At 40.3% G+C, this 27,231-nt stretch overlaps 1 protein-coding gene across 2 annotated transcripts in view; it reads right to left on the reverse strand.

Annotated features, from left to right (window-relative positions):
* Window positions 1–4,345: 4,345 nt before the first annotated feature.
* TMEM135 (transmembrane protein 135) overlaps window positions 4,346–27,231 on the reverse strand; it is a 186,409-nt gene continuing 163,523 nt past the window's right edge. The window contains exons 7-15 of one of the 2 annotated variants that reach the window (XM_074148217.1): window positions 22,508–22,549; window positions 20,805–20,951; window positions 18,598–18,667; window positions 15,137–15,304; window positions 12,726–12,789; window positions 11,719–11,795; window positions 9,963–10,061; window positions 8,313–8,380; window positions 4,346–6,702 (exon numbers count right to left, since the gene is read on the reverse strand). In XM_074148217.1, the coding sequence (XP_074004318.1) occupies window positions 6,570–6,702; window positions 8,313–8,380; window positions 9,963–10,061; window positions 11,719–11,795; window positions 12,726–12,789; window positions 15,137–15,304; window positions 18,598–18,667; window positions 20,805–20,951; window positions 22,508–22,549 (868 nt within the window). In that variant the 3' untranslated portion in view covers window positions 4,346–6,569. The remainder of the gene's footprint in view (window positions 6,703–8,312; window positions 8,381–9,962; window positions 10,062–11,718; window positions 11,796–12,725; window positions 12,790–15,136; window positions 15,305–18,597; window positions 18,668–20,804; window positions 20,952–22,507; window positions 22,550–27,231) is intronic. The other variant, XM_074148225.1, reaches the window with a different exon arrangement.

The raw sequence follows: 27,231 nt of genomic DNA on the forward strand, positions 1-27,231 counted from the left end.
GACCTCGCCTCTGTGCAGCCAGTGGTCAGGCAAGAGATGTCCTCTCCCACTGGACTATGGGCACTACCCAGAAGATGTCATGGGTGAACCAGGGGGCCACTTTCTGTCTTGGTTTCAAATTCTTTACAATACATTATTTTTTTGTGTCCAAGGAGATGTAAGAACATCTCAGTGCAAGACGGTTTGAGACGTTAAATCTGCTTGTGAATATAATCACTAGTGACCTGGGCTGGAAATGCCTGATTTTTTGTTGTTTCCCACAGCTAATAGAGAATGAGCAAAACAACATTTTTGCGTTGTTCAGAACTTTTTTACATTTGTATCAAAAAGGTGCAAGCAGCAGCATTTTAATGTGGGACTCTCTCACACCAGGTCTTCACCCCTTTTAAGCTTTTACTGCCTGCAATGGGAAAGCAGGTCTTCACTTTTCAAAATATTAGGAAAACACAGAAAAACCCTTGCTTTTGTCCCTGACCCTGTGTGATCAGGTCTTCTGTAACCTTCAAGCAGTCCCGGGAACAGTCCTGTCAGCTCCTCCTCCAAGAGCGTTTTTTATGTCTCCGTTGTGGCAGCTGAGGGGAAAAAACATCGATTGGATTCCACCAGCATGAGAAGATTAATCGTCCGCCTGGATTTCCAACCAGCCTCTTCCACCCTGGGTAAAGCCTTGGCATTAATATTTAAAATTCTTCTGACCTCTCTCTGTTTTAATTAGCAAGCGGAAAACTCCCTGCCCTGCGCCAGGAAAAAAAAAAATAAAAAAAAATCCTTAAGATCAAAGCGGGCTCTAATTCACGTTTCTGCTTGCCACGTTCAAAGGAGCCTGTTGGTAAAATGAGTGTCGCATTTGATGGAGATGGAAGGACATAATCCATCAGCTGCGAAAGGTGGGTGTTGAGTCCTGAGTGAGGCCATCCCATTCCAATGTGGCCAAAGGCATGGGGGAGCAATGGGTGATTTTGCCAGTACATCCACAACAGCAATTTTAGGCTCCTTATGGAGGAAAATAATATCCTTGCCTCAAATATTACTGTGTCTACAGGATAAATAAACATTCAAGATCTTCTATCAAATAATACAAAAACCCATGAAACTGTGTAGCTCAAGGGAAAGGGACAAATTCTTCTGTTGTATCCTCAAAGGAGTGGGAGAAAACTGGAGATTCTCCTGGAGTACTGTGTCCAGCTTTGGAGTCCTCAACACAGAAAGGACATGGACCTGTTGGAACGGGTCCAGCGGAGGGCCACGAAGATGATCAGAGGGATGGAGCACCTCTCCTATGAGGACAGACTGAGAGAGCTGGGGTTGTTCAGCCTGGAGAAGAGAAGGCTCCGGGGAGACCTTATAACAGCCTATCAATACCTGAAGGGAGCCTACAGAAGAGCTGAAGAGGGACTCTTTGTCAGGAGGAGTGGTGACAGGACAAGGGGCAATGGTTTTAAATTGGAAGAGAAGAGATTTAGATTAGATATAAGGAAGAAATTCTTTACTGTGAGGGTGGTGAGGCACTGGAACAGGTTGCCCAGGGAAGTTGTGGATGCCCCATCCCTGGAAGTGTTCAAGGCCAGGCTGGATGGGGCTTTGAGCAACCTGCTCTAGTGAGAGGTGTCCCTGCCCATGGCAGGGGGGTTGGAACTAGATGATCTTTAAGGTCCTTTCCAACTCTAGCCATTCTATGATTCTATGATTCTATGATTATTTCTTATTTAAAAGAAGGTGACTTGTGAAAGTGAGACCCATCCCCAAACCGAGTCACCTGCAAGTACCCCCCAGTGCTGGATTCATTGGGGCACAGAACACAGGCTGAAGTGAGGGAGATGCCGGTCTCCTTGGTGAAGAGATCACTGCTTGGAAAAAAGAATCTGGAAATAGAAACCTCCAGACCAGGATTTAGGCACAGAGCTGTGGCCACCAAAGTGACTTTGCTGGCCCCAATTGCATTTTGCTACATACCTCCCACTCCCTGGTCCTGTGTTTCTTCTGCATTACGGCAGGATTCATAACCCTGATGCTGATGTAGAGAGCCTGGGCCCTGCCTCCACTCCATGTTAAAAGCAGTTGTGGAAAAAAATCCTAAACATAGCAAAAGCTCAGTTTAAGCATCACCGATTTTCTTGGTCTCTGTCTTTTTGTGCCGTGTCAGTGCACACCCAGCCCAGGACCACCTGTCCAGAAATATTCTCCTCTGGCAGAGTTGGAAATTGAAGCATTTTCACACAAGCTGTCCTGAATTTTTAACTCACCCAGCATAGGGCTGAGCTCAGCCCACAGCAGACCTCTCCGCCTGGGATGTCACCAAGCACCTGGAAGGAACACCTTTCCACATCCTCAAGCAAATGCAAAAGCAGGGTGGCCTGGGCAAAAGGAAGGGAAACTCTCAAAGGAGAAGAGGAACAATCCAACAAGTTCTCTGAAAATTATTTTTGAGCCTTACTAACAGTTCTCAGAAATGTTCCATCTAAGATGGCTGGGGCAAAAGGGTCCCAGGTCTACCATTAGAGGTGGCGGAAGTTATAGGAGAACAGGTTGTCCATGTTATGGAAGGCATCTTGGTTCTCATTGTGGTTGAGAAACTATGAGGAACACGGAGCTTCTTGACCAGACAACAGAAAGCTGTATGTTCTCAGAGCAGCCTTGCTTGGAGAGATGTCACCTACAGAAGGCAGAGCTTCTGAGATTGTCCTGGAGACCCAGGTGTGAGACAATATAAGGAAACTCAAGCTTTATCCTTCAGCAGTGAAATCATTCCATCTACACTAAAGCAGTTCTGATGTTTCATCTTTATCTATAAAAACCAAAAATGTGTCATTGTAGGCACTCTTTGCTTTTATTATTAGCTCCCTAAAAGATCAAAATTTCCATATGCTTTCATGCACTCCTTGGTGGAAGTATCTACCACACGTGACTCCAGCAAATCTGCACTAATCTCAGCCGTGTGCTAGATTTAAAATAATTCTGTTAAAAAATAAATAAAAATCCTATCCTTCAGTGGATCTCAGTGGCAGATGTCAACACCTTCATCATCACCACCACCAAGGACAGGGAATAAGCGATGAACATCTGCAACAGAAGCCATCTCACGCAGCCTGAAAATCTGCTGAAAGATGGTAGACAAAGTATATTAACAAGTATCCACCACAAAGGATAAAAGGACGACTACAACCTTCACTTTGGGATTTTGCACGTGTATCTTGGTCACAGCCAGAATGTCTTGGAGGGGAAAACTCTACATCTGGACAGCTGAATTCTTCTGCTCCTAAAGCAGCTCTGCTGACCAAAGCCCAAGGGTGGCAGCAAAAGCTGGGGTACACAGGGGAACATCCCTGCCTGACTGTTCCCCTGGGCAGGAGCCGCGCTCCCCTGGACGCCCAGTGGAGCAGTTCTGGAGAAGCAAAAAGAGGCACCCAAGGGATGGAGCTTGTGAGACAAGGGAAGACAGGGGACAGCTGACACTGGGCTGGGTAGAGGTGAGGGAGGGATGGAGAACTAAGAGGAACTGGGGCAAAAGGCTGGGATCTGGCACAGGGAGCATGGGGGTCTGAGTGCAAGATGGGGACACTACAACCATGGAGAGCGAGATGCACAGTAAGGGTGGTGTGGTAAGAGTGGCGGGGATGGACTCTCCAGAAGAGCCCTGCATGCAAACAACCTGAAGGAAAGGTGAAAAAATTGCCTACGACAGGCATGTTTGCTCCTGACCCCTGGGAGGCACAGATGAGGCAGCAGCTCTCAGTGCACCCTGCTGAGATGCCTCCAGGGAGCTGAGCACTGCCTTCCTGAGCAGCCTCCCCGAGGACACCCAAACGTCTATCAAGGAACTGCATTATTTCAGGTTGACCCACCACCCCCCACCGTCTCCCAAGCAAGTCTCCCCTGTATTCCTCTTTGCAAAATCAACTCCTTTTGCAAGAAGTTCGATGTGACCAAACAGGATTCCCATCATATGATCAAAAAAAAAAACCAACAAAAACCAGCCGTGTCACATCAGGTGGTGGGAAACGCTGCTGTTCCAGTCACATGAGGCCCAACCGTCTGGTGAGCAGCTTCTCACTGCCCTCACAAGGGGCTATCTGGCTTCCCCTGTTTAAAAAAGAAATACGTTAAATAACATCGACCCATATTGCATAATCCCCCATGAAAGAGCAGAGCTGAAGCTGTCGGCTGAACTGCTCTGGTGTTACCTCCTCTCTTACACCGCGTCAAGGCTTCAGTTTGTAACAAATACGCACCATTTAAATGCTGTCACATTCCTGGCGTTCCCTCTCCACAAAGTATTACTTCACTCGGGACTCCAGATGGCTTAACAACAACATAAAGTCACTCTTTCAAGCAGAAACTGTTTATTATCGGGAAAAACATTAGGACTTTATTTTTTTTTTCTCTTACATATACTTGATTTGAATAAAAATAATTTAAAACTTTTAAATTTCTTTTTATATTACATGAAAATAACTCAAAATGAGGACTGTGAATTTCAGAAGCAAGAGAACATAGATAAAACTGTCGTTTAGCTGCTGAGATGTAGCACTTGGATAGAGAAACAATCACAATTGTCATTCCAGTGAAGAAAATTAATCCATCTATAAAATATCTTGACATTTGAGAATGGTATATAGTTACACTAGAAAGTATTCATAATATAGTGTGTGAGTTCTAACATATTACCTAAAATATATAACTTCTCAGACTTTACAAGGTCAAATATTTTAGACCATATTCCAGTGGAAAAACACTACAAACCTATTATGTTCCTTTTAAAGTTCTTGTTGAATTAACTCTTATTTCCTTTTGAGGAATTTTAATATAGTATTTCAAGCAATAAAATATTGCATACAAACTAGCTTGCAGAACTTTATTCACACTAACTTGGACAACTGCTGTTTTCAGGGATGAAGCACCTTTAGTAACAGAGATAAAGTGTCACTGTTGCAGTAGCTGATAAAGAAGCAGATTTTGTGCACAGATTGGTATGATTTTCATGACATTTCTGTAAATCTGATAAAAATTACTGTATATTCAGTAATAAGAAATTAAACTAACGGGAATTAAAACATTCTTAAGGCTGGGGTAGGATTACAGTGTTACAAGACAAAGATTCTATTAGTTAATCCAATTCATATCATCTGACAAAGACTTCCAATAAACCGCTTATTTCTTCTTCTTTTTTCTTTTCTAAAATACCTGCAACCTACTGTGATTTCCATTCCCTGGCTTACCTCGTCTCTTTTCAGTTGAATGTGAATACAGTTCATCTTTTCATGAAGTTCTAGGGTAACAAGCACCATTCAGCACCACCTGAATGGATTCTAGAAAAAAAAAAAAAGCCCCCAAAAGCAAAAAAAAAAAGCAATTAACATGTCAAGATCTCGCTTTAGAAGACAAACTATTATCTGCAGAAATACGCAGGGTAAAAATGAGACGGAATTTGCGTAGGTAGTTATTTGCGTGTAGTACCATATTAAATTTAACACAACCGTCCCAGTCATGGCTGTCTGACGGACCGACGGAAAAAACACTTTTCACCGAGTAAAGGAAAAAATACTATTAATACAATTGTCAAAACTGTGCTTTTGTAACAGTCTAACCTCAGGGGTCAGTTCTCCTTTAAAGAAAGGCTTGAGACGCTGGCTGGCGCTGCAGCTCAACAAACAGCTCGATGCCATCTAAAGCGACAATGTCAAGCCCTTTAAAAATAAACATTTAACGTCAGTATATTTTGGGGGATTTTTTTTTTTTTTTAATGTTGTTTTGTTCTTGGCTTTTTTTATTTTTGTAGCTGTCTGCTGTTTCCAGCCCCATCTCAGAGGCTGGAACGTTTCATTCCTTCCTCTGCCGGTTTTGTCATTTTCCACTTGGCAGCTCCCGGCCACCACACCCCGGGGCTCCTCAGGGCGCAGCAGCCACCGCCGCCGCCGCCTGGTTTCCCTTCTCCGTTATCCCTATCGGCAGGGGGATATACAGCCCTGGAATGTGATTTCTGAATTAATACGCATTTTCTTTTCCTAAGGAATGCCGCCTTCTGCAACCATAGCTGTGTAAAAATACTGCAATTTTAAATAGTGAGTGGGCGGTGGCTCTTTTGAGATAAATCAGTGATGCAATTTAGAAAGCCAAGGAGGCATTTTTTCACCCATCTGCAATAGTTTTAAGATCAGGTAAAATTTTGGACCTAAACTATGACATTTGTCTTCCTTTGTAAATTAAGAATTACTTTTAGATTTACCAAGAAATATTCTACTGGTATGAACTACAGGATTTTTGAAATTATTATGTATATTTATATTTTACTTCTCTAAATATATTACTCATTTGTTTAATTCATTCAGGAAGCTACCATACTGTCAACCAACTACAGCAATCCAGAAATATTTTCTGTGTATGGAAGGGACTTAATCACTAAGCCACACCTTCCTGCAAAGCTTCAGTATTTTTGATTGGTAAAAAGCATTTCTCATTGGAATAATACTGAAGTGGAGCCCAAGCCCTCCTCCATATATACGACTGTTAAGTTAATTAACTTTTCAGGACAAAACGCTGATCACATTCAATGACAAGATGTACTGTCGTTTTCAAGACTGCTCCAGCGGTAGCTCTGGTGGTACAACAGTGTATCTTGGGTCAAGCTTAGGGGTGAAATCCTTGAAGTTCTTAGATGCTTCAGTACCAAATACATCTAAAACTTTCCTGTTCATGAGAGCAAACCTGAAAAAGAACAGAGATGAGAGAGTCAATGGATTATTAATTCACTTTTGAAAAAATGAAATTATTACCGTTTATTTATAAAATATTTATTACATTTATTTATAAAATTATTTCACTTCATGAAAGACTACCCAAATCTTTGAAATACAGGCTTCAGCCTGCACTGTTTAAAGACTGTATTTTTTTCATCTTGGGCAATAGAGATTTAAAAAAAAATATATGCATTGGACAAATTGATTCATAGTGCTTTGTGTAGATACACTTCACATAACACAACTTGGGGAAAAAAGGAAGGAGTCCTCTTCTGCTTTAACTTCACAAAAAACAGTCAAAACAAAATATACTACTCTTCTTTCTCACCCCAGCCTCGCAAACGCTGGCCGTGCCTGCCCAAGTCTGAATAACAATTTTACGGGTGTTACAATCTCTTTCCATCTGTTTAGTCTTCAAAGTTGTTGAGTGAAAGACCTGTGAAACACCACTCTATGAAGAGAGTGTCGAAATTACTGTTACAGAGATTTATTTCAGATAAAACAAATGAGCAGAATAGAATTTCTTTTCCCTCCTCTCTTTCAACTGAAGCTATCAGGGTTAGCAGAAGAGGGAAAAATGCAGCCAAAATTGGACATCTCTACTGACATCATCCCCCGTATCATGTTTGTCCGGCCTCCGAGGATGCCTGCAGACTGCCTCCAGGCATCCCAAGGAAAAATTCCCCCTATGTCCAGCAACGTATTCGGTCACCTCACGTCCAGCTGAGGGTGCGCTGTGCTGTGAGAGGGAGAGGAGGTTCAACGTGCTCCAGGGGCTGGCCTCAGATTTCACGTCTATTTTTACAGTCTGAAGAGCTCACTGTCATGACAAACCTCACCTTCTGTGATCCCATTCATAGACTGATCTACATCAGGATTTGGATGCCTTGTTTCTGCCACATACTGCATCAGTACAACACTGTACACTTCACTAAACTGTATTTTTGAAAATCAGTTACAGCAAAATCTATTTTAAAAGGTAAGCATATTAGATCCCCACAGCTAATAAGAGAAAAAATATCCAGTAAAATATTAGAGTGTAAATTTACAGTTATAATCAGTGAAAATTTTTCATTAGTTTTCCAAGAAAAAAAATAATTCTCTCCCAATTGAAATAGATGTCCTATAAAAAACTATTGAATCTTCAAAGTATTCTTGGGGAACACTGACATTTCTAGTAATGCTTCTAAACACGTAGTAATACCCTGTTGTCAATCACTGTACGTACTAAGTGATTCCTTCAACCTGTATATCTGTTTACCGGATTCTTCGTATTCCACTGAAATCTGAAAGCATACTACCTTCCAAGGAAGCTAAAGATAAAAAAAGCTTCCCAGTAAAACACTCACCTGCTAAATAGGCTTAACTAGATTTAAGTCTTTGCTCCTGTCATTAGACCAAACCTGCAAGGCAAAGAACTGCAAGTGGACTGGAAACCATTTGAAAAGCAAAGTAAATACTCGGGAAATTAGCCCACGTGTACTCCTATGGCTCTGCTGTTGACAGTGAGTGACACAGAAAGCTGAATGTGATCAACCATGTGTTTAGATGAGCTGTAAGATACCCCTGGTGACATACCTGCCGTTTGTTAGTCGTAAAAGAAATTTCCAGTACGAAGGTCTGAGGTTCTGGACTTCCATGACAGCCTGCAAGGAGAGTATTCCGTCAGAGCCAGCCCACAGCATCAGGCAAAAGCTTCATCTGCTACATTACGTTGCCAAAACTAGTACAAAGATAGCTATGGAAATATGTATTTTTATTTTTTTTTTTGATTTTGTAAAAATCACCTCATGATCCATGGACCAAAAGCAGCTGTGATCACCTGCCAACGTCCAGTGCTGTCAGTAGACAAACTGCTCACGGCTGAATCTGATGCCCTACATGACCACCACCAGCACAGACTGTGATCTTTAAAAGTGGTGGTGGTGAGCTTAGATCTCATTCCACAGAAAGCAACATTAATCCTTTTATTCCTACGTACATGATTTTGCACTTGTGGATGCCAAATTTACCTCCTATTCTATTCCCCACTCACTCTGCTTTTTGTGATCTACTTGTAGTCATCTTTGTATTTCACATTACGTATCTTAAACAATATTATATAACCAAAATCCTTGTCTTCTCTCTATTCCATTACTTTTCCAGGTCACTTATGAATATAGTGAGTAACAAACATCTCAGCATGGGATCCCTTTGCTGATTTCCCTCTCTTTCCTCCCTCTTAAGCCTAGCCATTTATTTCTGGCCTTGGATCCCCATTCCAATTAGTTATTTTCTCGTATGAACTTTATTTCTCTTAGCTTCACACAATGGTCCTTGCCAATAAGTATTTGGGAGATCTCAATGCTGCAGACCTTCAGGCACACCCCAAGCATTTAACATACTGTTTTGCTTTGATCCTAGATGAAGAGATGTTCCCAAATATATGGGAGCAATGAGGAGGAGGAGTGGAACCATTCTGCTAAGCATGAGACAGCAGAAGACTGCTTGAGGGTCATTTAATATTCTCTTTATTGAGGGGTACAAAAATTATATATAGTTACGGAGGTCCAAGAATACACTCAGTGAGATGTTTCAGCAGCAGGTCTAGAAATGGAGAGAGGTAGTAGAAGAGTAATTTGGGTACCAGTGGAAAGGAGCTTTTCTAGCTGATGCAGCTGATAAAAGGACTGAGGGTGAAGGCATCTGATTGACTTGGGAAGTGCGAAAGATGGTAAGTACAGCTTGTTTCGAACATAAAATTTCAGGTTTCCTTGCCAATTTTTGCAGATTTTTTCAAATAGGCAGCTTTAATTCAAGGTAGCTCAAAGTAAAAACTTCCAGTTGATTAAAAAAACCACAAAATATTACAATATGTTGCTTGTCTCCTTGAGAAACTGTTCTTTCATATGCTTATCAAAGTCCACACATTTATGTTCATCTTCTGGGTCAATGCATTTTAAGATCCCTTCCAAACAATTCAATGCTTTGTATAACGTATTCAGCTATGAGCGTATCAGAAATTATCTTCCCCCAGTGACACTCAAAAGCAGGACATGGGAGCCCTGATTCACAGCATCTTGCTGGAATCCCTGCATCACACTATCTTTTCTACATCGTTTTATCCCTGTGCTCCTCATTTCATTCAACATGTGACTTAAAACTAAAAGAAAAACTAAATTAAACTAAAGAGTTTAGAAAAACTAAACTAAAAGAACCTCATATTCTGTTAGAAGACAACATACTTACTGCCTGAAAGCATATCGACGTAGAAATGGCATAGATGATGCTGTCTGCATGAGGAAAATAGGGGACCTTCCCCGCTTCAATGCCTTTGAAGTATATCATCTATAAAAATAAACAAGAACTGTTGAATGAAACAAAATGAAGTAAAAGTCGCTTTTTTTTTTTACTTGTTACTTATTTTACCTTTTCTGAAAACCATGTCAACGTTACTAACCTATACTCATACATTTTTGTTTCTGTCCACAAATGTGACATAGATTGAGCCAGCTTGTAGAAGTTATCCAAGACCAATAGAATATGAGGCTAGAAATGCACAGAACAGGACTTAGCAACAGCTTGGGCGTTAAAAGGGTAGTACAGATCTTAAAGATAAAAAAGGGAAAGTTTGCCATGTTAAATTCTTCATTTTAAAAAAAGCAAAAGAACAATGCAAGAACTATTCCAACAAAGTGAATATTCCCTGCTCTTAAACAGCTTGAAATCACATACTTTTCTTTCTGAGAAAACATGTAAAGTTTATTTTCCTGAGCACAGCTTGACCTTCCAAAGCAGCACACGCCTCTTTGGTCAGTTACCCTTGGCTTGCGTAAGATGATAAAAGTAGTTTAAAAAAAAAAAAAAAAGACAGAAAGACAGAACACACAGAACTTTTCTTATTTCACTGCAGCCACAATGTCTCAAAGTCCAGAGAAAACCATCAGCAATACAAGATAATATTGGTTTTTTACAACTGGTGTTCTAAAAGTCAATATGGATAACTCAGTTGCTTTTATATAACCAATATGTGAACTACTTTCAGAGCTTGATCTAGGATTTCAAGGAGCAAGAATAAACAGAGTATATCTTCCCTTTTTATGTTTAATTTTATGCTTCAAAAAAAAAAAGAAAAGAGTTCCTTCTTTTTATATTCTTTGAAATGAATTCTGCTCTGGTAATGGAGGTGGATAAATACCACCAGGGAACGAGACCCTGGAGGTCTGCAGGAGAAAGCTTTGTGATTTGGGGATGAGGCATAACAAGAGAACGCTCTCAACTTATTCCAGTGGTGCTGTTGGGGAAATAACCATGACTAAGTCCCAATTTTATGGAAAAATCACAGTAAGAAACCAAAAGCTGGTTAGCAAAGTATAATCAACATACCCCAAATCTATAAACTGTCTTTTTTTTTCTGGGCTCCTAATTTTAACAAGTTCATTGAAACAATTCAAGCCTGAAAAATAGTAATTAGAACAAAGTTCGTTGCAAAGCCGGGAATTCAATCAGTTGAAATATACTGACAAACAACTCCAGCCATAGACTAAAACCTACGCTATTTTGAGTTATCTTGGATTGTTGAGTGCCAAAATTAGGGAACAAAGGCAGGAAGTTAAGCTGTAGCTTTTGGCAATAAATCTGCAATTAAGGACTAGTTTTGATTTATGTTTCTGGCAGAAGAGACATTCTTGGAACTTTCAGATTTAAAAAATCTGCAAAAGCTACACAGCAAAGGGCTATCAGGAGATTAAAAAAATTCATGGAGAATATACATGGAGATCAGTGGATAAAGGACTTTTAAAATGAGTCACAGAAAGGAAAATAAGGAAGTCATGAGACCGCAGAATGGCACTGCCTCTTGGCACACACCTACTGAAACACACCACTGCCACACAACTTTGTATTATACTGGAATTGTCTGACGGAGGCTGTGAAGTTCATTTTCTTCTTCTGCCTTGAAAAAACAGATGAAATAAAGAACTCTGTTTGAAAGGTAACATCTTACCTCTACTAATTTGGACACCAGATACATAGAGATGGTAGTACTTTTGTAAAACATCATAGAAATTCCTGCTAGACACCCTGTAACAATTAGAAAACAAAAGTATTGTTAAGATGGTGATTTACTGTTGCTGTTGCAGTGCGTCAGCTCAACAGACACTGCACAAGATTATGCTTTCTGTTGCTACAACAAAGTTCAGTGATGTTCCTGTGCTGCCCGTCAAAATATGGTTTACGTCAATGAAAAAAAAAAAGAGAATTTTGAAATCCTGAAGGAAATCTGTTAGTTCAGTGCTCAGGAGCATGGTATCAAATTTCCTCTCTCATCACACAAAGAAGAGAGGCCTCTGAGGTCCCAATACACTCTTGGTGCACAAACAGCAGGGCAGGGCCTGCAACGCTACACAAATTTCATGGCAAAAGGGTCCTTTTTCAATCTAGTGGAGCCCATCCTTTCAAATGTGTGTTCTGTCACATGCGGACAAGACAACATTTGAACCTCACACCTCTACAGCTGGAAAATAAAGGACAAGTTTACATTTGTGCACACAATAATATCGATTAGATGAGATATCAGGAAGAAATTCTTTAGTGTGAAGGTGGTGAAGCACCGGAACAGGTTGCCCAGGGAAGTTGTGGATGCCCCATCCCTGGAGGTGTTCAAGGCCAGGCTGGATGGGGCTTTGAGCAACCTGGTCTGGTGGGAGGTGTCCCTGCCCATGGCAGGGGGTTTGGAACTCAATGATCTTTAACGTCTCTTCTAACCTAAACCATTCTATGATTCTATATTGTCCTTGAAGCTGGCCATAAAAAAAACATCGTTTGATTGAATTTGCCTTACAATTTTAATTGCAATTTGAAGCTACTTGAAATACCACTGTCACTTGACAGAACTTTGGTGTACACAGTCCTATTTTCATCACAGAATCTAAAAAGGGAACGGAGGACAGACAGGAGAAATATGTGCAGAGACCCAGCAGAGACAAGATAAACCTCTTGCCATGCACTCACCAGCTACAAGTGCGTGAAGCTCATCATCGAGGTTTCGTACCCAACGCAGGAAGCAACTAGTACCCTGCAGGTGAACAGAGAGAGGAGGATTAGCCCTAGTTATTTCTCCTTCAGATCACATATACTGGGGATATCCCTCTATAAACTAGTCATAGAGCACACAGTACGAATTAACAGTGTAGTGTAATAAAACCTATAATCCACAGAACCTAAAACATTTCAGTGTTTTAATTAACAGTTCACTGTTACTGTTTCTTTCAAAATCAGAGGGCCGACCAATCTAGTTTGAATACCAATCTAATTCCAAAGCTAATCTTGAATTCGTATCATCTTCATTTGCTGTAGTTGTGTAGACTCTTTCCCATGCTGAAGTCTGTTTCCAACTACACATCAAACACCTTGAGATTTTTCCATACATCCAATAAATTCTGGAACCAGGAAACACATTAATCTAAAAAGTTAGAACTGCATAATATTAAAAGACGCAGTGAAACACACAATAACCTGTTTGTTGACACAGACAACAATACACAGTACACAGCTGTTCAGGCCAGAATGGATGTAAGGAATTGTGCCTTAGGCTGCACTAAAATATATTTCATTTGGGTGGCTGCAGGTTACCAAATGATCCAGATTGTTCCACATCTGCCACACCCTCTGCACTGTTTTTTCAACTGTTTTGGAAATCCATATTTTACCTCCAAATTTTATCCCTTATAAATTTCTGTTTGCTTCTAAATGGTTTGAGATCTGTTTAGTAAGGTCCAATCCAGTGTTGATGGCACTGAGACAAGGGAATATAATTGAGAGTGACGGCCTGCTGATGTCTACTTTGAGATATGTGTGCCCGGCTCTCAATCCATCTAATGTGTGCTTTTCATGGAATCAAAGAATAATTCATGTTGCAATGGACCTCTGGAGATCATCTGGTCCAACCTCCAGCCTGAAGCAGGTCTAAATAGAGTACATTGCTCAGGAACTTGTTCACTGGAGTTCTGAGTACCTCCATGGATGGAGACTACACAGCCTCACTGGGCAACCTATTCCAGCTTTTGGACACCCTCAGATGAGAACATTATTTCCTTGTATCTCTTCAGAATCTCCTGTATCTCCTGGCTTGTATCCATTGCCTTTCATCCTATCACCACACATCTCCAAGAGGTGTAGGTAACAATAAAATCTCCCCTGAGTCTTTTTTCTCCAGCTTAAAACCCAGTTCTTTCAGTTTCTCCTTGCACATCATATGGTCCAGTCCTCAAACCATCTTGCTGGCCCTCAGGTGTACCCACTCTCAAAAAAGACATTAAATTTTAAAAAATAAAAGAAGTAATATCTGTGTCCAAAAATGGACACAGTACCACAGAAGTGGGCTCTCTAGCTATTTTGTAGTGCACATTTTAAACATACGAATTCCTTGCAAAGCCATTGATACACTGCAATTATCTTAATCAACTTTACTGTTCCAATCAACTTTACTGCTCAAACCTGTAAACCAATTTAAAAAAGGAAACCAAGCTACAATGGTCAACTTATTTTCTACAAAACCATGTTTGCTGACACTAATTAACAGTAAGGGGAACACAAAATATTAATAGTAAAGCTACTACAATCCTACAACGGAGCTTCAGATGGCTTTTAGGGACATTCATTTTCACTAAGTAACAGCTACTCTGAATAATATAGAATTATCTTAACTTTGCAAAACAAGTGAAAAAAGAGTAGAAAAATGACACGTGTGATTAAGAACATAAAAGTGCAAAAGCCACTTTGGCACTGCACTATGCAATGTATTCTCCCTCTGGGTGTGTGCTTGGTAACATTCTCTTTTGGCATAAATAAACATAATTTGATTAACTCCAACAATGCTGTATGAATGCGTATCAGTTCGCAATCTGTCATCTTCTAATGGTGTGAGAGGGTAGATTTCCAAGTGGTAAATGCAACGTCTCCTCAGCTGCACATGATGTATGTTCTGCAATCTCCTGCTATTTAGCGTCAAGTAAGAATTCCAGATATTTGAGCCAAAAAAATCCGCAAACGGCTCCTCTCTGGCAAGGGCGCTGCTACTGCAGTCACTACTTGTGTCTGCACTAAAAGGTTTTTGTGTAACATTTCAAGTCCCTTTGAAATCTGAATTCACTTTCTCTGAAGTACTTCCTATCTGCTGATCTTGATACCGTGCTGCAAAATCCATCCGGTTCATTCAGAAATGATAGAAAAAACACAGGGAATGGAAGGCTAGCTTGCTATTTACAATTCGATTAACTGCAATACTGTAGAATTTGTCAGTGACAGGCTGTAGCAAACAGGATCAGTAATATTAAGCAGCTAGACTTTTTAGCTCTTTGTGATATTCTGAAAAGCAAAATAAAACCCATGGCATTTGTCGTTTCTGCATGTTATCAGCTCACTTTGTATATACTGACGAAAGATCCCAGAAAAGCTCCAAGCTGGAAATTTTCCTTGTTGTAGAAGAGGGAAAGTAGCCGGGATGGTTCTGTCAACAGATGCCGGAAGGTAGATGGAATCCGAAGGCAACACTGGATCAGGTAACCAATGCTAAACATCCTAATGAAGCCCTAGAGAAAAGAAAGATAGATTATGTGGTAAGAAACAAACAAACAAAAAAATCAAAAACATCTACAGAAGTACTTATTTTTTACATCGAGCAGTTTAAAACCCGCTCTGCAGATGCTTATGTAAAATGCATCCCCAACTTCAAACTCAAGACCACATTTTTCTCCCCAATTCCCCTGTAAAACAGCAAAGGAAATAAAATCATAGACAATTTACTCTCCTTTAATTTCTATTAATATCTGAAAGGCCTCAATAGACAAACTCTCTTTCTCTTCTGCTCCAAAATTCTGTTCTTTGAAATAATCCCGATGACTTCATTTCCAGGTTACTGACCGGCTTTTAACCACAAGTGGGTACATAGAGGAAAGTAATGCGGTGGAAAAAAAGAGCACTTCTACCCTCAAATGTCTGGAGAAGGCACTAAAGGAGGAAAAAGTCCACAAAAAATAAATTTCAGAAAGTGTGAGAATTAGAAATTGACCCCGGTGGCTTGGCATGTGCTCACATACTTTCCCACAACCAAAGTGGCGGCCGAGTGATGCAGCAGCAAGAGAAAGGGCAAAACTGGAAGGGAGATTATATGCAGAGCTTCTGAGAAAGGATAACAATGGGTTCCAATGATCTTTTCTTACTACTCTACCTTGGATACAGATCTGCTTTTTTATACCATGTCACAAAACCACACTGATGTTTTCTTTCCAAATTCTCCTCGCAAGTTTCTTATAACTTCCTCCACAGCTTCCTATTATTATTCTCACCCTATGGCTAAACTTCTCTCATCTTTCTGAATAAAATCTATCAATTTTTTCGTTGGAAGATGGCTTATCTGAAAACTCTCTGTGCACTCACTATTGGCAAATAAGGCAGGCACCCAATGCTCGTGATCTCTGCCGTTCATTTTTCAGAAGATACGCAGGGACACCGAGACAATTCCATTTACAGGGATAACTGGCAGAGGGTTTCACAGAATCATAGAATAGTTTGCGCTGGAAGGGACCTTTAAAGGTCACCCACTCCAACCTTCCCTGCCATGGGCAGGGACATCTTCAATTAGATCAGTTTGCTCAGAGCCCTGTCCACCCTGACCTTGAATGTTTCAAGGGATGGGGCATCTACCACCTCTCTGGGCAACCTGGGCCAGTGTTTCACCAACCTCACTGTAAAAAAAAAATTCTTCGTTATATCTAGTCTAAATTTTCCCTCTTTCAGTTTAAAACCATTACCCCTTGTTCTATTGCAACAGGCCCTGCTAAAATGTTTGATTGAGCAACCTTTCAAACTCAAGAAACTCTAAATGTTTTTGCCTCCTGTAGGACTTTATAATGCATCATAAATCTCATAAAATTTTATTGTGGTTAAACATCCAGTAATAAACTTTTCCTGAAGCAATTACTTTCCCTGCTACTCAAGAAGTGGTTTATGAGAATCAAATAGAAGAAAATATATTGTGTCATCCAATGATCCAGTAGCTATGACTAAAAAATTTCCACTTCTTCCTCGGCTACTCTTAAAGGTATGTAAATTCTGCATACTGAACAGCTAACGACCCAGTGTTTTCTGATCATGTAATGAAAATGCCTACTGAAAGGTATGTGAGGTAGGAAGAGATAGAAATGCACTGTGAAGACCTCAAATAATAATGGAGGTAGAAAACAGCAGAGTATATACAGGACATTATAATAAACATAAGCGAGTGAAGAAAACTGCCAAGAGCCATTTCTCTACAGAGATTTTGAGTTAGGACTCAGATCAGCCAGAAGTAGCAGAGCAAAACTACATATCTGCAAAACTCATTGAGTAAATCTTCTTTTTTTTCCCCCTTTAGAGAAATAGATTTCTTAAAAAGTTGAAAACACAGTCAAGATATTGGCTATAATTCAAATTCCACACGTGTGTCCACACAGAGTTCAGTAGCACACCAAAACTCACACAGTCTCTTGCAATATATTAGGAATTAGTTAAGATATTTAAAATAAATTAGTTAAGATATTTAAAATTTGTTTTGGGTACACAGTAGCCCGTGTTCCTTCAAGTGACAGAATGCAGAGACTACAACCATCAGAAAATAATCTCCTATTCTTTTTGGTCATCCTAGTCGTTAAGTAAGTTGTGAGGGTTGTCATCTGCAGCATCAGCAGAAAAAATGGACAACCGGACTACTACTGCTGGCTCGTGTCTCCTCATTGTAACCAACTGGAATCCAAAAGAGGAAAAATACTGTTTGACTGCTTTTGGAAGCTCTTTTCAGACATTTACAAACCCAAAGCATTTTAAATATTTAAAATTTGAAGGGAATTCTGATTTTGAATCGGAATTCCGCAGAACGCTTATGCACCATCTCCAATCCTATCAGCACCAGCACAACTTGTATCCATGTTACCCAGCGGAACGCTAATATACTGCAGTGTAAAAAGAGCATTAATACAACACAAAATGATGTTGTTAATAAACATACATGAATAAATTTTGTGCAAGTTCTCTTTTGATGCTAAATTTAAGCATAGCTCTTCTGAGAAAACATTAAATGTATATAAAATTTTGATTTAAAAAAGTTATTTTTGAAGGTAATATACATTAAAAGCATCTGAAGATACTGTAATCCATTTTTGCTGCTCCACATATAAAAAATGGGTAAATTATTAAGTGATTGAGATCTTCTGGAATCTTACCAACTCCTAAAACAGGCCTAGCAGGTGGTACCACCTGTGCCAACCCAACGGCAGCCAAAAAAAATCTCTGCACAGTACTCCCCTGAAAAAAAATGCGCTGATCACATCGATAACGGAGGATGAATTATGCCACCGGACGTAAACAGCTCTTCCTGGGCGCAGCAACTGTGACCAATCTCTCATTACCCCAAGCACTTAAAATATCGGGAGGGAGGAGTGAGGCCGTCGCCCGGTGCCAGACCCGCGCAGCTGCACGTGCACCAGGGCTGCGCCGCCCGCCCAAGCAGCACATTCCGGGTGCTTTCTTCAGGCTGGAGCCACAAGTGGGCTCAGCACATGAAGTGCATCACATAGTTCGACAAGTTCCTTGCTCTCTAGTCCGTTTTTTTCCCACACGTTTTATATTATTCATTTGCTCCAGCTCATCTGAAAAAACAGGGAACTTTAACCCCGCCACCACCCCGTCGTAAATTGAGAAAATCTGTTTTCAGGCTTGTCACATTTTCAATAGAAGGAGAATGAGTAACAGGCTCCTTTCTCACTTCCTAAGTATATGCTTTTTTCTGACTAAAGACTTCTACCCTGTCTTTGCCAGAGTTTGTCAATCTAACTTTTTCTGCACTTACTTTAATACAATATGAGATGCAATTATCTTCATAGTGTTTACAGCATCTATGCCTTGGGCCATGTTTGCACCTGCAAAAAGCACAATGAAACACATATTAACTCGTAGCTGTTTTCAGCGTCATCGACAGGAGACTTCATAAATTTTTCTTGCCTAAAAATACATAAAGTGCTATTTTCCCACCGCTCATTCTCCCCATTACCCATTGAAGAGCACTGAACTTTTATGATGCCATAAAAGGACAATAAAAACCAACAATACTTTAGTTGTACAGCAAGAAGTGTCTGCATGCTTATTTGGATCCAACCTCTTGCCTTGCTACACATTAAATACAAAATTAAAGAACAGATTTTCTGCTGTGGCCAACAGGAAGAAGTGATATGACCCTTCCTGGTCTGTTTCTACTCTGTGGTTCTAGAAGGATATTTGACCGAGCATCCATTATCTGTGTCCTTACATCTTTCATACCATCATAAGGTTCACTGGAGGGCAATGCAGAACATACAAATGCACAGAGATACCCTGTGAAATTTCTCTCAATTACAAGCCTTTCACTTCTGGGGTATTACTTCTGCTGTCTTGATTTTTATGTAGCTCTTACTTCGGACTGAGAATTTGACCTTGAACATTTAAAAGAGACGGGCATGGGATGGTGGGACACGTGGATTGTACAGTTGTTAGCCCTGCATTATGTAGAATTAAAAGAAGTAATGTCATACCAGGTCTGAGCATTATATTTTGCTATAGCCAAGTATTTAAGTTTTAATGCAAAATAAATTACACAATTTATATACTGTGCCAAATATCATGGAAGTTTTGAATTGTGCACTATAAAGTCTAATGGCCATAAATCATCTGTGAGGTCAGTTTATGTAGCAAAAATTGTAATGAGAATGTGATCAGGTTACAGGCATTTAGACTCAATTATATTGAAAAGAACCATATGGAACACAAACGTGTGAGAGCGTTAGGACTGAAAACTGAAAGTTTTCTGAATGTCTGAGTCAGGAGCTTCCAAACTTTAAAGAAAAAACGCTTTTCTCCACCCATAGTCCCTTGATCCTTGTATTTAATGAACAGCAGTAGAGCTATGAACTATACTTAGCAAACTGAATAAGGGGTATTAAAGGCAAAATAGGTATAAGCAACTCAGCTAAAAGAATCTGCACATGGCTGGATCTGTCTTCTCCTTGTAGGTCTTCCGTGGTCTAATACACTCATGCTTGAGAAGCCACTGCTGACTTCCCTTATATTTTTCAATTAAAAACCACAGCAAATCATAGGAAGTCGCCATGGGATGCAGGTCACTTCATTTCTACTCATTATCTGAGCAAGCAAGATAAGCCACTACTCTGAGAACACAATGCACTTGGAAGACTTATTTTCTCTCCTACATGTCAGCAGGTAAAGATCTGGTCATAAAACTACTCCTGGAGAGGTCAATGGGAGTGAAGATTCATAGGTGTGGTATGAACAGACCCCATGTTCATTTTTTATTCCATCCTCCCTGTAAATGAGTGACTCCTTGTGGTACCCAATGTGCCTGAAACAGACAAACCAAGCACAGCATCATCCATCATCTGAACACATTAGCCTGAAAAGCTATCTGATGTCATTTCTTTAAGCTCATACTAAAGGACAATAAATAGGATCCCGCAGAGCGGGAGGGAACCTCTCTTATGCAGGTTCAGATGTCTAGATCTGACCTTGTGAAAAACTGTTTTAGATCCACTCTTTGCTTTGCTATTTCCTATTTCCTGACAGAGGGACCCAGGCCAGGTGCTACAGGGATGTAGGTCACCAAAAAGATGATGTTACGGTCACTTAAGGTGACCTAAGTAAGGTTTGCTGCTGTGCAATTTACCCTCCTTAATATCACTACTACCACCCGCAGATCCATGCCATGAGCTGGTTTTGCTGAAAACCACAGAAAAAACGACCACCACTCTGCCACTCAGAACTGACTGAACTTACTCTCCCTCGTTAGACAAAAGTCATTGCTACGACATACGGGTCCTAAATTTTGCTTTCATTTACAGTTCATCATTTGTCACTGCTAACTACCCAGTAAAAATGAAATGCAAACCACTTAAATGCAAAGTATAAGTATGATAAAGCATTGTCAAATACAATGTAACAAACTATTAAAATGAGATAAATAAGAACGATTCGTTTTGGATTGTTTTTCTTTTGTTTTCTTCAACTCACACTTTGTCCATGAGCTTTTTTGTTAGAGCCAGTATGTTCATCGGCTGCGATATTTTTTCACAGTGCTTTATCTTTCTATCTGTTTTTGAAAATGCCGCTTCAGGTGAAAACGAATGAGTGGGGATTTCTTCTTTCCCTACAATGAACCTGAAAGAAAAAAACAAAACAGAACAAAAAACAATTACATAAATAACTCAAAGAAATACATAAAGTCCAACATAAGTCTCTAAGTCTTAAAACAAGCTTGAAGGTACCCACAGGTCTGCAAAAGAAAATGCATCCTATACAGCTCCAAACCTTGTGTCTCTTTGAAAAGATCACTCCACTGATATATATTTAAAATTTGGATAATGGTCACAATTGCTGTCAGGAATTCTTTAAAACTAGAAACAAAAACATTACTGGCGGAGTCCATCTTTCACACAAAGCAAAAACACCAAACAAGAAAATAAAAAGGCACATGAAATATCTCAATTATCTCCAGCAAAATGGGGTTACATAAAGGTTGATGATTACTATAATATTTTTATAAAATATCTATTTTGCAAAATCTTCAAAATGTTTTTGCTCCCACCAAGAGCATCAACTTTGTTTTGCTTGGCTTCATCTTCAGCCCTCTTTCTTCACCCAGAAGTTGATATTGTCAATATACCGGTACATCTTCAGTGTAGAATGACTGTATATCAAGGGCAGAGGAGGTCATAATGGCAAGATGTTTCCTAACACTTTGCACTACAATCCAAATTACACTGTACCACGGCAGCCTTGCTGAGGGCAATGAAGGCATAAAGCCTTTGTTATACGGTATGTGACAAACTCCAGGCAAACTGGTGATTTCAGAAAGCACCGCTTCTGCAATGCTGCCACAGGAGTGTTTCATGTCCAGACTTCTGGACTATAGACTGAATTATTTAACTACTGGCACCTTATATAAAATTCCACAGTTGTTTCATAGCTGCAAATTCTACAAAATGTTTTCCACTACCAACAAGTCTGTCTTGCTTGACTTCAGCTCTTCTCTTCACCTGTGAGTTGAGACTGTCCATGCACTGAGGGACAGACAGGCAGCAGAGTATATAAAGGACAGATGAGAATAAAGTGTCTTTGTACTTCTGACAGGAGACATGAAGATGGGAGAACTTTGTATAACTGCACAAATGAGTGAGCAACAACTGAGGGTCCCATGGCAAAGTAAATTCTAGGAGAACCTGGACCACTAGGACAGACACAAGGTTTAGTGGGACGTTTAGGATCTCTCAAATGAGTGTCTACGTGTTCACGTTGTATTTAGGTGTTGGTGACACAACTACTGTTGTATTCATTCAACGTTGTGTAAATACAGCAAATAAACTCCAGGTCAAAACACAGCAGCTATTTGCTTCCAGAAAAATATTGGGAATCATGAACCCCAGTTTTAGAAAGAGAAAAGATTAATGCTCCTTCAAAAACATGCAACCATATGCCTGTGTTTCCTTTCAATAATGGTCCCAAATGGTCCCAAATGGTCCCAAATATGAAAAGATTCCTCTCTTGCCAGGGTATTATGCCTTCTTCAAAATATGCTATATACCCCAAAAGTTGGAAAAGGTTTACAACAGCATGATTCTTCTCAGGAACACCCTTTTCATACAATGCAGCTGCCACTATACCCAATTCCTCAAAATCTTTGCTTTAAACTATGTACTCAGAGACACTTTACTTACTTTAGTGCAGAGTATGTAAATCCTTTCAAGCCGTCTTTGCACCTGAAACATAAAAACAACAGTTTTTTCTCTAATGGGCTGCTTGCAAGACAATATAAAGTGTTACGGAGTAAATATTTCGTAGAAGGCCTGCGGATAAACACCAGCTTCTCAGTAATGGAAACCAGCAGGTCTGTAGCAACTCTGTGGCTATCCCCGACTTCACAGCTGTCACCACAGCCTTGGGACATCTCAGAAACAAAGGGTACAGCATACAAATGCCAGTGCTTCTCCCTTTTATCCAAACCAAGAGTGGAGAAATTTTTAAAGGATGGTGACGGAACCGCTGGGGTGACAATGGAAGATTTCATATGACCAAAAAATTGTTGCTTTATGGAACAGAAGTAATGATGAGTTTTACAAAACATAAATGTTACTGTAAAGAAAGAAAGGAGGGTTGGGCCTCGATAAAGTACCCACCTTCTGCTGCAGGAAACAGTTATTCTGACTTTGAGATAAATTGTTCTACTTTGCCCAGTACTCATCTCTGCAGCTCCTTACTTTAAGAAGACTCTCAATCTAAAAGTCTCGTTTTTTCAATTATATACTGTTTTTTCTGATTCTGAGCTTGATTACATACATCCTTCCTTACAGAATATAGGGTGGCTTGTGTGAATAACGACCACAGTAAAAAGTCAATAAAAATTCTTTTGGCTGTGAAAGATTTATGTTATTGACTTTTTTCTGTCCAGGGTACAACAAAAGGAGCTGAAGCTTGGAGCTGCTACAGATGCTTCCTGGAAGCTTCTCAGTGTCATGTTGGTAGCAAAGCAAAGAGCAGATACTTGGGTTTTTTTCCCCTTTTCTTTTTATGGAATTGCATGGGGAATACATGGCGGTAACAATGCATTCCTGACACCATACATAAAGCATAAACTAGTAACTTACCAGCACCATTACTTCAAGAACATGTCTACTGTAAGAAAAGACAGGACGGCAGCTGAAAAGCTTCGTAAGCGGGAGTAGAAGAACACAATCCTTTGCCTTCTGCCTGCAGGGCCCAATTTGTCCCTGGAAAGTCTGTGCCGGAACCCTTCTGAGAGATGTGACACCATCTCCCAGAAGGCACCATGTGTGGTCAACAAGTGCTACTAATGGCTGGATACACACAGACAGCAGGAAGGACATAACAAGATGAAAGATGTTCACAGATCAAGAAAGTCTTGCTTTGTCCTGGCAGGTGAGTGCCTGGTGCGGTACTGGTAAGATGTCACAGCATTAAACACTCCTGGGAAACTCTTCCCACGGGTACAGCCTTCAACGCATGTGTTTCCAAGGACTTGGTTTTGTCACCAAGTGCACAGTGCTAAGTAAGTACAGGGCACAGTTACACACTGCAACAGAAAATTCATCCTAAAGGGTTTCTCTTTTATAATGACTGCATCTAAAACACTGGTCCGGTACATATGATCTTTAGGGGTTCAAGGTAAACACACACAAATAAAATTGCTCACTGTATCTTTACTTAATATAGAACTTTGTAAACATTTTACTTTTTATGATTCTTTACATATAGAATTCAGAAGCTGAAAATTCTCATAGTGCTTTTACAGAAAGCGGGACCAAAAGACGGATTGAAACAACTGGTGAGTGATGGACAGAAATGAATGAAATCATCTTTGCCCAGAGATCACAGCGAATCACTGGCAGAACTATAACCAAAGCCCAAATGCACAGGGTTTACGTAAACCCAATCAATCCACAGAACCATGGTCCACTATCACCAGTTTGACTTTAAACCTCCAACTGACTGCAAGTTAAATGCCCTTTGAGCTAAGGGAGTTCAACACATTACGCCTGCAAGCTGCCAGCTCCTGAATAGGGCCTTCGTTTCTACTTCTTCTTTCCAGTAAATTAAAACCACACATGACCTGAAATGTAAACATGCATATAAGAGTTTCTAGAATAATACTGAAACGAAAAAGTAATTACAGCGTGAGCATAATGATGGTTTTGCCTTAATCAGTCCAATGCACTTTGAGTAGCAAGTGTTCAATTATTCCTTTATTGCACCACCAGATGTCCCTACCCAACTAGTCCTCAGACTGCCCTGCCCTGGCTGATGCCATCCTACAATTTATTTGCTTTAAACACTCCTCACAGAAGTCGCCAGTCAAACCCTTTCTTCACTAATATTGAAAATCAGAAGACAACTGAATTACTGAAAGAGAAAACATCACTCCAACCCCCTCCTCATTACTCCAAGAAATATGAAAAAGATTTCCCATAGCTATTTAAATTATATGACTAAAACCAATTCTACGCAATAAGTATTTGGTATATCAAAACTTTATTAGTTATTTTTCTTATTTTATTAGTTATTCTATATAATTATAGAGCTACAGCTATGAATCCCCCTGCAAAATGCACCAAAGTTAAATGCATAGTTCAATATGGAAGTAACACTAAAGGTACAATTCCATTTTTTCCCACTAACTTCCAAATTTTTTTTTATTATAACACAGTATAGAAGTGCTATTTGTGTTCTTAAATAGAACAATTCATGCTGCTTGCTGTCTAAAATTTCTTGCGTAAAATCATTATGCAAACTAATAGGCATGTGAGAACACTGCATATGAGAGGGTTTTTCATAACCAGGAGCCCTAGAGAAACAACACTTTCAATCCAAAGTAATTTGCACTGTAACTTTCCCTTCTCTGACGTGACAATTTTGCTTGTACAAATGAAGCAGCGACCAACAGCAAATCTGGTAATCTAATACTTGGCTTTAAGTCATTAATTCAGCATATTAAAGGCTTCAGAACACGGGTCTAGAGACTGAAATTGCTTTATTTATTCACTCACTACGTACATAACGCCAGCAGCAAAAACAAAAAAATCCTCACACTGACTCCAAAAATGCTTCTTTTCAGGGGGACAACAAAACCCCATGCAGGGACAGTGCGGAGACGTCACAAATTCAGTGACTGGCCTTGACGGCGACTGCCAGGGTCCAGCGCCAGCTGCACATGGCATGTTTCATGAACACCTGGCTGCTAATAACTGAACTAAGACTAATGATTTGCTTCATACAGCCACTAATTGGTAATAATAACGCCACCGCTAATTGGTAATAATAACTTCTCCTCGATGCTTCATTGCTCAAGGGGTGAAAAAGCCTGCACTCTGCTGCTGACCCCCGCGAGCCTTTCAAGCTGCAAATGAGCACAGTAAAACATGTGCCCAGTGTTGCAGATATCCCCGAGAGGGGAGAAATCTCAAGAGCGTATTATAAGTTTGTTTTTAGGATATTAATCAACTTGGAAGGTCTGAGATAACAGGTGAGTTGCATGTCCTTAGAGGTACTTGGTGTAGCTCATCTCTGCTACCGTTCTCACCACCCATAATGTCCCAGGGAGCAAATCCCAAGTGCAATGCCCAGCGAGCACTAATTTAAAGGGCGCATAATTTGGTTACATTTTCCCATCAGAGGGGAATCTGTCCCTGGTACAAAGCCATTGGCACCAGCGACACTGCCAGCTGTCCCCGTTGAGCACCACGTATCCGATCACACAGTAGAAATGCTCCGCTCCAGCTTGGCTTTGGCCAGAGCCATGGTTGGAGCCGGAGGAGAAGAACAATCCAGGAATCAAGGAGCCATAGCAATAAATCTGGGTTCTCCAAATTTCCCTGCTGGGACAATTCTGGCACATGAGCAAATGGGGTCAATTTTAATCGTGCATATTTATAACATAAATTTAACTTACGGCCACACACATTTATTTTTTCATAAAGAAAACAGCAAAAGTGGAATAGGGCCAAGGCTTGATACTAACTATACTTCCTCAAGTAGATACAAACTAACTCTTAATTATTTGTTTGTGTATGTGACGAGGTGCTGTACGTGAGCTTACACTACCCTCCCTCCACCCTGTGGGAAGGAGAAGTTCCCACACTGAACTGTAAGGCTGGATGTCAGCAACTAGGTTTTGGGGTTTTTTATTAGTATGCCTTGTCATTAAGTCTTCTAAAGATCTTCTGCATGACCAATTGATGCACCTTGTGCAAGAAGCCTTCTGAGGAAACAAGTCACTTTTCACCCAGGGAACTGGTGAGGCGAAAGCAGCTCACAGCGACAACACATGCCGTGTTTAACAGCATCCCATATTGCTTATGTTCTCCTTCAGGGTAAGAGTAAATTAGAAACTCCTATATGCAGAGCTCTCATTATGGCCATGTGGGAGGGAAACACTGCAAGCAGAGGACATGTGTTGGCATATTACTACTGCACGTCTGCCCGTAAAGAGTGGCTGGGGGGGACCACGCTTCCGAGATGAAGTGTCTTGTTTTATGGAGAAGGGAGGATCACAGTGATGAAACGTGACCGTGTCTGAACACGCCAGCTACATCCCTTGCTATTAGGAATTAAAGGCTATCTGCACTCCTCTGTGAGCTGTGCTGAACTCTAGAGGATAATCCATTTTCTGTTGTAAGCTACTTAGAGAGGTTACTATACCTTCCTCCTGTTTTTCTAGCCTTCATTCCTTGTCTTCTCCCCAATGTTAACACTCAACAGCAGCAGGTGCCATTTTTCTGAGATGTATCTATATCCATTTCTCTTCTTCCTTTTCCGTCTCCTCTTTTGTTCTTTCTTCCTGCAAGTCGAACTCCTATTTTGTATTTCCCCTCAGTTGTCCTCTAAATGCTATTCTCAAAAGCTCATTTATTTTTCTTAAAAAAAAGGA

Source organism: Numenius arquata, chromosome 1 (genome assembly GCF_964106895.1).
Source record: "Numenius arquata chromosome 1, bNumArq3.hap1.1, whole genome shotgun sequence".
NCBI classification, from domain to species: Eukaryota; Metazoa; Chordata; class Aves; order Charadriiformes; family Scolopacidae; genus Numenius; species Numenius arquata.